Here is an 11,749-nt window from a genome sequence, read left to right on the forward strand (position 1 = left end):
AACTGCACTTGCCCCAACAGTCTGTTAAGGCTATATGGGGGATTTTCGTCTTTTGTTTGTTCATGTAGTTGCTTGATGGTAATTTGTTCAATATCGATATCTTCTGTGACGTGATTGTTATTATTAATATTTATGTTTGTTTTGGTATTCATTTTTATGGCATCATTGCTGTACCTTATTTAACGTTTTTGATTTTGTCATTTTGGTGACCCAGATAATTCTTGCATATGATGCATCCTGGTCTCTTGAGTTCTTACCTGGTTAAACAACAAACTAGAAATTTGCACTGCTTGCACATTCCTGTGTGTGTGTACATGTGTGCGTGCCTATGCATGTGCGTGTGCCTGTATGCGCGCGTGCGTTACAGCCTGCAGGCGAGTGTTCTGCGCGGCAGTGGGAGCGACGCGGTGTCGCGCCGATCCTCTAGCTCCACCATGCTGGACGGACACGCGAGCAAACTCGACTTTGACGTTTCTGACTTCTTTACGTTCGGCTCCCCCCTGGGCCTGGTGCTGGCGCTGCGCCGCACGGTGCTGCCAGGCCTCGATGGTAACGATGTGGCGCGCCTGATGCGGTCGGTCCTTAGCTTGGCAATAGTGCAGAGACTGCCCCATGATGTGAAACACTGGTCGCCAAGGAACAACAATAAGATAACTTCTCGATTCGCAGCTGTTGACATCGTTCCCAATGAGTGTGTTAGACTACAAGATTAATGATTGCATGGGTGGGATGTGTGTGTGCAGGATGGGGAGGGCCAATCGCCGAGATGCGTAGCAGTGGTGGGAATGTATCATGTGTGGGATACTGTTAGGGCAGATCTATGGGTTTCTGTGTGAGTCTATGGCTCTCTGTGTGAATAGATATGTTTCTATGGATGCCTAAGGGCAGATGTCTGATGGGAGACCGTCAGAGCAGATCTCGGTAGTTACTGTGTGTAAACTGTGCAGCTACTGCGGGATCTGACGGAGGTCAGAGTGTTGGCAGTGAGAAGGTGTGGTGGTGGCATCTACAGCTTTGGCCGCGATGACAGTGTGCTCTTGACAACTAATGTAAACGGAAGGGATCGGCAAGTGTCCAAGCTATCCACCCTCCCCTCCAGAGCTGGCCCTTGCTTGCGGCAATCTTTCCCCACGGTCTCGGCCTGATGTGAGGCGTTTGTGCCACCGCAGTGACTGCGCTGAGGCCGGCGTGCCAGCAGGTGTTCAACCTGTTTCACCCCGCTGATCCGTCCGCGTGCCGCCTTGAGCCCCTCCTGGAGCGGCGCTTTCACCGTATTGCCCCGTTTGCCGTGGCGCGCTACCAGCGCTTCCCGCTTGGTGATGGCAAGACCGCCACACTCGGTAACTTCTTGTGTTGTGTGTGTCTCTCTCTATTACGTGTCTCACTCTTTTGTTTGTGTCTCTGTTGTGTGTCTGTCTCTATCAGTTCTGTATCTATGTTGTGTGTCTCTGTCGTGTGCCTATTCTGTATCACCACAGTCTGTGCTCAGGAATCAGCTCTGGCTCCATCTTGATTGCTGCAGTGTAAACCATCAGCAACAGCCTCCTAAACTGCGACTCCCACTGCTCTCTCCGGGAGCACCGACTTGTCCTCGTCACTCTGCTCTCACAATTAACCCTCTTGGCTCTTGTCAGATGTCATGAATTCGCCACAAAAATTTCACCGAGTGATGTGTTTCACGTTTCCTGTGTGTTTCGGTGTTTTTTGTTCCGCTCATTTGTTTGAGCATGTCCAAACTTGGCATATTTCTGTACTCACTCTATGTTTGTCCCCGTGTGTGTCTGTGTCCCCTGTGTGTGTGTCTCCATGTGTTCCCCCCTGTGTCTCATATGTGCCCCCCTTGTGTGTTCCCATGCATCTCCCGTGTGTGTCTCATTCCCATGCTTCCCTGTATTTGTTCCCGTGTGTGTGTCCCGCCCCCTGTGCGTGTCCCACCCATTGTGCATCCCTGTGTGTGTCCCAACCCGTGTGCGTCTCTAGCCGACACGCTGCAGTCGAATTCATCTCTCTTCGTGGAGAGCGCGTTCGCCGCTTTCCGCCCCCAGGAGGCAGTGGTCTGCCTCCCCGTGCCTAGCTGGCCCGACCTCGCCTGTAACGCCCTCTCCCGCACGCCCCCATACATGCACGCCCATCTCTGTTCATGCACTCGCCTGCAGATTGTTTCCTCTGCCTCCACGCAAGCCTCCGTGCACACGTGTGTGCCTGTCTGCCTGCCAGCCACTCGGTGCCCATTTGCTTCTTCGTAGCTCGTGTAATTTCCATGTAACTGCACATCTTTGCATGGCTGCTGCATGTCTTTGCACTTATCTGTTCATCTGTCCGTGTGCCTCTGAGTTTGTGTCCGCACGAGCCAAATACATCGGCTGAAATCTTCCGTAATTTGCGGACTATCCACTCATGTCTCCTTTGGTGTGAGAATTTAGCTTTTACTCCCCCTGCAATTTGATTTAGGATATCGTAGAAGTAAAAATGGAAGGGACAAGAATGAAAAAATGGCTGAGGTTTATGATGCTGCAGGAGCTGAATGAATGAGTGTTTGTGGAATTGAAGAGAAGGGCAGAGAACAGAGGTGGATGGAGAAGGTGACAGTCAAGGACCCGGCATGAGAGTAGAGCCCCAGAGAAGGCCCTTGCAGGGCCCATTCAGAAGCAGAGTAAGATGTCTGCTAATGTGAGACTTTGGAGACTCGAGGAAAACACTGAGGAGGTGAGAGCACGGAAATATGAATTAAGTTTTTTAAATTTAACATCATGAATGCATCTCAAAATGCTGCAGAATTTATCACGCGCAAATTATTTGTTCAGAGGCGTGGGACAAGTGCGGAGGCAGCCAGAATCGATGCGACCAACAATTACCCAAGCTCTGTGCTCCTATATTGAGATGTTTGGCCAACTCCACCAATGAATGAGTTTATACATGTGATAGGGAACCGGAGAAAACCCACGAATACAAGGAGGGGGTAACGCTCAATCTCTGTACAGATGGATTTAATCCATTTGCTGTCCCACCATACTATGGCAAGTCAGGAGATGGTGACCTCGCACATATTGCGGCAGCACGTGCACCCTCCCCTTGACTGCTGAAGAGTGGCTGTCCCCACCATAGCCGTGCATTAACACGGGTTTCTGATGGGGACCAATGTTCTGGCATGGCCAAAGGCCCTTGTAGGTGATTTTGTTCGTGGTGCGGTGTGCATGACGTGCTTCCTCGACCGATACGTCGCATGTTTCACATCAATACGTGTGCTGTGACCACGATGATCTGTGCGGTCGGTGCTGTAGTTGGCCGTGTCGTGGCGTGCGATAACCTCTCTATGCCTGTGCGTGTGTGACGTGTTGAAGTTGACACAATCCAGTGCAACGCGCCGGTGTTTGGCGAAGCAGGGGCAGTGGTGTCGCATGGTGGCTCCGGCGGGAGCGGTAGCATCCGCCTGTGCGCGAGGCGTGGGAGCGAGGTCAGCATCGCCAGCCAAGTGTCGGGTTTGGCAGACAGCGTCACTGCGTGCAATATCGCCAATGGTGAGCATGGGCTCGGACAACGAGATGTGGCGCCACCGCACAGCACCACAGCAGCCTCCTCCCCCTGTGCAGCTCATCCCCGTGTGTGTGTCCGTGTGTGTGTGTTCCAGTGTGTGGCTCATTCCCTGTCTCAACTCAATGTGTGTGAATATGTTTGTAGTTTGGTAGCGCAGCATTTAGTGCCTTGCGCTATGAGCCCGGCAACCTAAGACCGATTCCCGCTCACGACCAACAACAGTGACGATTATCTTTACTGGTCCTGGGCCTCCCCTAGGTCGACTCAACCTCAAATGAATACCTGGTGTGGTGTGTAAACATCACCACTGGGTAGGCAAAGGCGGCCAGATGTGGTATTAGCCACCCACCCCCTTTGTGTGCCGTGCCGGCCTTCGTAGGTGCTCGCGAATAGCGCTTGCCCTAACAGCCTGTTTAAGTTAAATTTCGATTTAAAGCTTTCGTGACTGCAATGATTCATCTTCTTTGGTTCTTTCGGTAAAGTCACGTAGAATTATAATAAAATAATAAATTGATAAAATAAAATAACACAATAATATTCTCACGACGTTTCGGCCACAACACAAGCGGCCTTCATCAGGTGAAGGGGGGCGAGACTGTCTGGTAGGACAGCGCTGGAGTGAAAGAGCCACGTTCAGATACGGCCTTTAAGGCTATATTGGGAGCTTTATTTTTATGTGTGCGTTGACTCGTAACACGTGGGTTTGTTCCTTGACCTTCCAGTGAAAATTCCACACTTCACATGACACCCTCAAAGTGCACCTTGCCTGCTGACGACTTCACAGCCACGTAATGACGAATAGCGGCTGTGTTGCATACACGTGTGTATACGCGTGTGTACACGCATGTGTATCGCGTGTGTGTGTGGTTGCAGTCACAGCACGCTGGTGGGGCACCAAGCGCCTTGACTTCGCCCTCTACTGCCCTGACGCGCTCACCGCCTTTCCCACCATGGCCCTGCCACATCTGTTCCACGCCAGCTACTGGGAGTCCACAGATGTCGTGGCGTTCATCCTACGGCAGGTAACCTCCCCTCTCATCCCATTTCCTCTACTCCCCTCCCCTCTACTGCCCTCTCCTTGGCTCCCTTGCTTTCCCCTCCTCTCCTTACCCCTCTCCTCCCCTCCCCACTCATCACTTCTGCTCTGCTCCCTTCCCCTCCATTCCCCTCTATTCCAGCTAATCTCATGCCTCTTGCCAGATAATGGCGTAAACCACTTAGCTATTCAGTTTCACTTACGTGTAATGCGAGCTACCAGGTCAGCACACTGGACTTGCATGCTAGAAATCACGGTTCAATTCCATCTGCTGGCGGAGCAGTTGCCACAATAATGCAAGTTTTTTCAAATTCCCATTCAGCCGCATACAAAGGTTAATCACAGTCAATGGGCAGGTTGCGTGTGGTGGGGTAAAATGTGTGTTTTCCCACCTCTTCCATCACATCTAGTCAACGTGGAAGAGTAGACCAAATAAGCCCGAGAGTTTGCTCTCGTGGGGAGGCCCTTCTGCCAGAAGTAGTGTGAGCAAGCAATTTCAGCACTGCACCTTTACCTATGTGCACGGTATACCGGGTGCATGGTATACCGGGTGTATATAAATGTGCACGAAGAGCTACAAGCCGGACGCCGTAGGATTCCTTGCCCATCCATTTGAGCAGCTGGGACCCATAGGGGGGACTGCTTTGTCAACACCCACCACAGGATTTGAACAGCACTCATCTTCATATCTCCACTTTGGAACTCCCTCCCATCATCGTCTCTTTGCCCAAACTCTGATAATAATCTTGGAAAATTCATGAAACGTGTAGATGTATTTATTACAACAACGAAGATGCTGTTTGTTGCTGGATGCCTGATGATTTGAACCTTTGGGCCTTTGGGCTTGTGCTCTGCACCAGCGGTGAAGGAATCAAGGCTTTTTTTCCAGGATCCAAAGTTAGACGTCAACCAATAAACCTAACCCTAACCCCAATCCCTGGCACAACACACAGTGATTGTGCTCATTTGCTGCCGCATGACCTGGAGCCCCTGTGTGCGTGGTTGCGTGCTGGTGGTGTGCGTGCGGCATGTGTTTGTGTGTGCGGGCATTCACGGGCGCCCGAAGATCGTGCGCCATGAGAGCGGGGGTGTCCTGGAGCAGGATGGACGAGAGACGTCGGCCTTCAGTCCGAGTCAACCAAGAGAGAAGTGGCTCCGTCGACGCACGCACGTAAAGCTGCGGGTACGCAATTACACGTACACGCACGCAGACACGCACGCAGACACGCACGCAGACATGCACGCTGACAGACACCTGCGTGGAAATGTGAATTGCATGAAATTACACAAGAGAACACTTTAAATATAGTGAGGGAAAAAAGTATTTGATCCCCTGCTGATTTTGTACGTTTGCCCACTGACAAAGAAATGATCAGTCTATAATTTTAATGGTAGGTTTATTTGAACAGTGAGAGACAGATTAACAACAAAAAAATCCAGAAAAACGCATGTCAAAAATGTTATAAATTGATTTGCATTTTAATGAGGGAAATAAGTATTTGACCCCCTCTCAATCAGACAGATTTCTGGCTCCCAGGTGTCTTTTATCCAGATAACGAGCTGAGATTAGGAGCACACTCTTAAAGGGGGTGCTCCTAATCTCAGCTTTGTTACCTGTATAAAAGACACCTGTCCACAGAAGCAATCAATCAATCAGATTACAAACTCTCCACCATGGCCAAGACCAAAGAGCTCTCCAAGGATGTCAGGGACAAGATTGTAGACCTACACAAAGCTGGAATAGGCTACAAGACCATTGCCAAGCAGCTTGGTGAGAAGGTGACAGCAGTTGGTGCGATTATTCGCAAATGGAAGAAACACAAGAACTGTCAATCTCCCTCGGCCTGGGGCTCCATGCAAGATCTCACCTCGTGGAGTTGCAATGATCATGAGAACGGTGAGGAATCAGCCCAGAACTACACGGGAGGATCTTGTCAGTGATCTCAAGGCAGCTGGGACCATAGTCACCAAGAAAACAATTGGTAACACACTACGCCGTGAAGGACTGAAATCCTGCAGCGCCCGCAAGGTCCCCCTGCTCAAGAAAGCACATATACATTCCCGTCTGAAGTTTGCCAATGAACATCTGAATGATTCAGAGGACAACTGGGTGAAAGTGTTGTGGTCAGATGAGACCAAAATGGAGCTCTTTGGCACCAACTCAACTCGCCATGTTTGGAGGAGGAGGAATGCTGCCTATGACCCCAAGAACACCATCCCCACCGTCAAACATGGAGGTGGAAACATTATGCTTTGGGGGTGTTTTTCTGCTAAGGGGACAGGACAACTTCCCTGCATCAAAGGGACAATGGACGGGGTCATGTAACGTCAAATCTTGGGTGAGAACCTCCTTCCCTCAGCCAGGGCATTGAAAATGGGTCGTGGATGGGTATTCCAGCATGACAATGACCCAAAGCACACGACCAAGGCAACAAAGGAGTGGCTCAAGAAGAAGCACATTAAGGTCCTGGAGTGGCCTAGCCAGTCTCCAGACCTTAATCCCATAGAAAATCTGTGGAGGGAGCTGAAGGTTCGAGTTGCCAAACGTCAGCCTCGAAACCTTAATGACTTGGAGAAGATCTGCAAAGAGGAGTGGGACAAAATCCCTCCTGAGATGTGTGCAAACCTGGTGGCCAACTACAAGAAACGTCTGACCTCTGTGATTGCCAACAAGGGTTTTGCCACCAAGTACTAAGTCATGTTTTGCAGAGGGGTCAAATACTTTTTTCCCTCACTGTATGCATTTAATTATTAATAATTATTGTACAGATGTTGGTGTGAGATGCATCCTTGACTAATCTTCATGGGTTTTTTTTTACCTTGGTACTACAGGCAGTCCTCGACTTTCGAACGGGTTACGTTCCTGAGATCCGTTCGTAAGTCGATTTGCTTATATCTCAGAACCCAATAATTAATTTTACATAAAGTCTGTGTCATAAAATGTATTACGGTTCAACACAAAAGGGAAGCATTGTTAAATTCATAAATACGAAGAATTATTGTACGTTCATATAATACTGTAATAAATACGGTATAGTAAATAAAATTCAACATAAAATAAAGTAACTTGTAATCATAAAATTTGTTTTATTTTAACTTAAGAGTCCTAATGCTGGCTTGCTTGTCAGAAGGGGTGTGCATCACGCGGGATGCTCGGACTCATTACCTCTTGCGGAGGATCGTTCTGCCGGACAAAATATTTTTGCGGTTCGGTTCATGAGTACAATCGAACGTTCACAAGCTGGATTTTTTTTTTAATAATAACATCTTATGGTGGTTCATTCATAAGTGTCGATATTTGTAAGTGTGACGTTCGTATCTCGGGGACTGCCTGTATTTCCAAAACAGTTCATGTAAATTCACTGGGTTCTCATCAGCCTCAGCCACAATCAATCCACTGCTGAATGATGGCTTCATCAAGCCACCACCACCTTTCACAATCTAGCAATGCAATAATCCATCCAGGACCTGAGCATGAACTTATTTAATCGCTCCATTTTCTCGGTGGACGTCCTCTCGAATTCATTCCATTCCTTGACTACCACTGTTATTATTCTTGACCATCGTCCATCATCCCTTCTAGCCAGGATGCATCCTGCCCAAGCCCCACTCACTTTTTTTACAGTTTGGATGATGTCATTACCCCATGTGTGTTCTCTAATCCACGTGTTCCTCTATCTGCGAGTGTAAATCAAAGCATGCATCTCTCCATATTTGTTTGTGCACTTTTCAGTTGCACTTTTCGTTCATGACCACGGCATTTCTGAACTCTGTCCTCGCAGGTAATGCGCGTGGATGAAGCATTGCATTTCGATTCCTTTATGTTCATGCACTAGGCTGTCGCTTGCATGTAGGCCATATATTAATCGTAATGTCGTGTAGAATGTGACGGCGAATCACCGAGCGAGCGACGTGCTAGTGGTGGAGGACGGTCCGCAGCTCCTGGCTGGACGGTTCATGTACGGCCCACTTGATATGGTGACGCTCACCGGAGAGAAGGTGAGTGCGGGCGCTGCTGCCAAGCACAGCACACTGGCGCACATTGCCTTACACTTTTCCTTAGTGGAATGTGTGTTCCTTAAGTCTCGAGTCATTTTGATTGTCGTGACGCGACCCAGTGGAAGTGCTTTCACCGCTTATGCTTCACAGTGGATGTTAAAGATCTCGTGACGTCATTATAAAAGAATAGGCCATTGTGTTCCGACATCACAGTAAAAAAAAATGAAGTTTTCTAACAAATTACTTAATTTGGTAAAGCTACATTGCAACATCGCTCTCTCCTGTAAAACCGCTGCAGCCTCTACCCGGCGATGAAATGCAGCAGTGCCTTCGTACGCCATAGCCTTTCACTGTAAGAATGGCGCAAATACCGAACATACGAATGATTAATTTTATCCGTTGTTGGGTTTGACTGCTGTGTGCTGACTTGGCATCATCCACGTTGTGGTTGACCCTTGTGTTTCTTGGGTAGGTTGATGTTCACATAATGACTCAGCCGCCCGCTGGCGAGTGGGTGCATTTTGACACGGAGGTGACGAACAGCAGCGGCCGGATAAATTATTTGATTCCAGAATCGAGGCGATTAGGAATCGGCATGTACCCGGTCAAGATGGTCGTTAGGTAAGAATGCATGTTTGTATTTATTGCACGCGTTGGGGTGACCAGATCGCCTGGTGGTTGGTGCACTTGCCACCAGCGTGGCCAGACACTTTCTTTACCGCTGAGCCACCTGGCCTCTGAGGTCAGTTGAGTCTTAACTACACAATAACCACCAACATTGGGGAGACAATGGTGATTGAGCATTGTCTTTCCCACCACTTCCATGTGTCTCGACCTCATCATTTGAGCAGGAAATCACTTTCACATTTGACCTTGGTTTCATCCGAGCAGCTGCCTGGCGATTACTGTGGAGTGTAGTTTTGTCTCATTGCCGTGGTGGTGGTGTTGGTTTGGTGTGCATTTGTGCTTCTCAGGGGAGACCACACCTTTGCTGACTGCTACCTGACAGTGCTGCCACGTGGCACAGAGTGCGTGGTGTTCAGCATCGATGGCTCCTTCGCGGCCAGCGTCTCCATCATGGGCAGCGACCCCAAAGTGCGCGCCGGCGCCGTCGACGTTGTCAGGTATCAGTTGCTTTTTCGGCGTGGGCGTTGGGTGACATAACCGGCGTCCGTATTGTATTTGTGAATATAGAGAGACCCAGTCGGCAAACTCGGATAGAGGGGTCTAAATGAGTACGGCATAGGCTAGAGGAGAGATGGACTGATGCGGTACGGGAGGATGTGGAGCTGAGTGCACTTGCTGATGACCGGTACCAGTGGTGTCATGATCGACTTCTATAGAAGAGCCTCATGAAGTTTGCTACTGGACGATTGGAGGCATTCACCCTCCAGTAACAACGGAGGGCAGAGGAACGATCCTCACAATAACGAGTGGAGCGCGGGGCATCTAAAACAGTAGGGGGCACCGGTGGTGCATCTGCCAGTCATCTTAGTTAAACAATGACACTGGGTCTGTCCCATGACCTCCTGTCCGTAGTGAGCCTTCCACACTTCACGTGGCTTCAATGTGCATCTAGCCTGGAATAAGCACCGTAGTGGCATTCCCGGTATAAATTAAATAATAGAATACGACGTTTCGATTGCAACACAAGCAGTCAAATCAGGTAGAACTAAATTTAAGAGAGAGACAAAACATAGACACAGAGAAACATAGACACACAAGCAGAGAGAGACAACACAGAGACACACAGAAAGAGACACACAACATAGACACACAGAGACCCAATGCCTCTGTGTCGTGGCCTTAAATAGAGAGGGGGGGGGGGTGTGTGGATTTCCACACAACTCTCTCTAAAATTTACCAGACTTGCTGGGTCTTTCTCTCCCCCTGTCGCCGCGGGGTGGATTTCCACACAGCTGTCTCATTGACATGCTAATTTCACTGCTCCAGCAAACCCACTTCTCTCTCTGCCCCACCGCCCCCCTCTCTCTCTATTTAAGGCCACGACACAGAGGCATTGGGTCTCTGTGTCTATGTTGTGTGTCTCTGTGTGTATCTGTGTTGTCTCTCTCTGCTTGTGTGTCTGTCTGTGTGTCTCCGTGTCTGTGTTTTGTCTCTCTCTCAAATTTAGTTCTACCTGATGACGACTGCTTGTTGCAATCGAAACGTCGTATTCTATTATTTAATTTATTTTCTATGTGACTTTACCAAAAGAACCAAAGAGTAATTCCTGCAGTCACGAAAGCTTCAAATCAAATTAGTAATATAGTGCAACACGAGTCAGAATTGTTCAATCAAGGTGAATCCTAACCCGAGTACAGTCTGCTGTTCGCACTTTGATGCCGGGCAGTGCCAAGGTTCAACTCCTAAAGTTGCCCGCAGCGGTGTGTAGTGCGAGTTTTAAGAGAAGGAATGCTCAATACACAGTCAAACCCAATAATGCACTCGGATTATAAGCAGTTAGGAAAATTTGCACGTTAAAGCACTGGGGTGCAACGGTTTTTCTTGTCCACTGTGTTGTTGATATGTGCTGTGGTTTGTTTAGGCACTGGCAAGACCTGGGCTACCTCATAGTTTATGTGACCGGCCGGCCTGACATGCAAAAGCAGCGCGTTGTGGCCTGGTTGGCGCAGCACAACTTCCCACACGGACTGGTGTCGTTCTGCGATGGCCTGGTGCACGACCCTCTAAGGCACAAGGCCAACTTCCTGCGATCGCTCATGATGGAGGTGCACGTCGAGCATGGGACACGGGTCAATCACGCTTACACCAGCCACACACGGGTCGGGCTGCAGTGTGGTGCAGCAATTGAACTCGCGCTGCACGGCAGCAGAAACCCTACGAACCAAGATGATGTGAGATGCCGGAGAGTGCTTGTGTGGGTACAGTGTGTGCTCTTTGTGTCCTCGCGTGTGCAGAAGCATGTGCGTGTGCACGCTGCCTATGGATCAACCAAGGACATTGCCGTGTACAGCGCCCTGAACCTGGCCCCAAACCAGATCTACATTGTGGGCCGCCCCACCAAGAAATACCAGCACCTATGTCAGGTACGTTCCCACCACCCTGACAAGTGTTCATGTTTCTATGACAGACACCTTTACAATCAAAGGTTTTACATGATTAGACCTCTTTTGCCAGTACCAAAATATAATAATAGGGTTTTTCCCCTTTTTTCTG

At 49.2% G+C, this 11,749-nt stretch overlaps 1 protein-coding gene across 5 annotated transcripts in view; it reads left to right on the forward strand.

Moving 5' to 3' along the window:
• The window catches only part of LOC116939247 (membrane-associated phosphatidylinositol transfer protein 2), a 38,321-nt gene that overhangs the window by 21,624 nt on the left and 4,948 nt on the right, over positions 1 to 11,749 (forward strand). For 3 of the 5 annotated variants that reach the window (XM_032947421.1, XM_032947423.2, XM_032947422.2), the window contains exons 14-24: positions 368 to 549; positions 1,170 to 1,340; positions 1,981 to 2,091; positions 3,342 to 3,518; positions 4,408 to 4,556; positions 5,637 to 5,753; positions 8,453 to 8,569; positions 9,042 to 9,190; positions 9,544 to 9,693; positions 11,118 to 11,301; positions 11,491 to 11,619. In XM_032947421.1, the coding sequence (XP_032803312.1) occupies positions 368 to 549; positions 1,170 to 1,340; positions 1,981 to 2,091; positions 3,342 to 3,518; positions 4,408 to 4,556; positions 5,637 to 5,753; positions 8,453 to 8,569; positions 9,042 to 9,190; positions 9,544 to 9,693; positions 11,118 to 11,301; positions 11,491 to 11,619 (1,636 nt within the window). The remainder of the gene's footprint in view (positions 1 to 367; positions 550 to 1,169; positions 1,341 to 1,980; positions 2,092 to 3,341; positions 3,519 to 4,407; positions 4,557 to 5,636; positions 5,754 to 8,452; positions 8,570 to 9,041; positions 9,191 to 9,543; positions 9,694 to 11,117; positions 11,302 to 11,490; positions 11,620 to 11,749) is intronic. The other 2 variants (XM_032947424.1, XM_032947425.2) reach the window with 1 other exon arrangement.

This window comes from Petromyzon marinus, chromosome 5 (genome assembly GCF_048934315.1).
Source record: "Petromyzon marinus isolate PM22_M1 ecotype Great Lakes invasive population chromosome 5, UKy_Petmar_22M1.pri1.0, whole genome shotgun sequence".
NCBI lineage: Eukaryota > Metazoa > Chordata > Hyperoartia > Petromyzontiformes > Petromyzontidae > Petromyzon > Petromyzon marinus.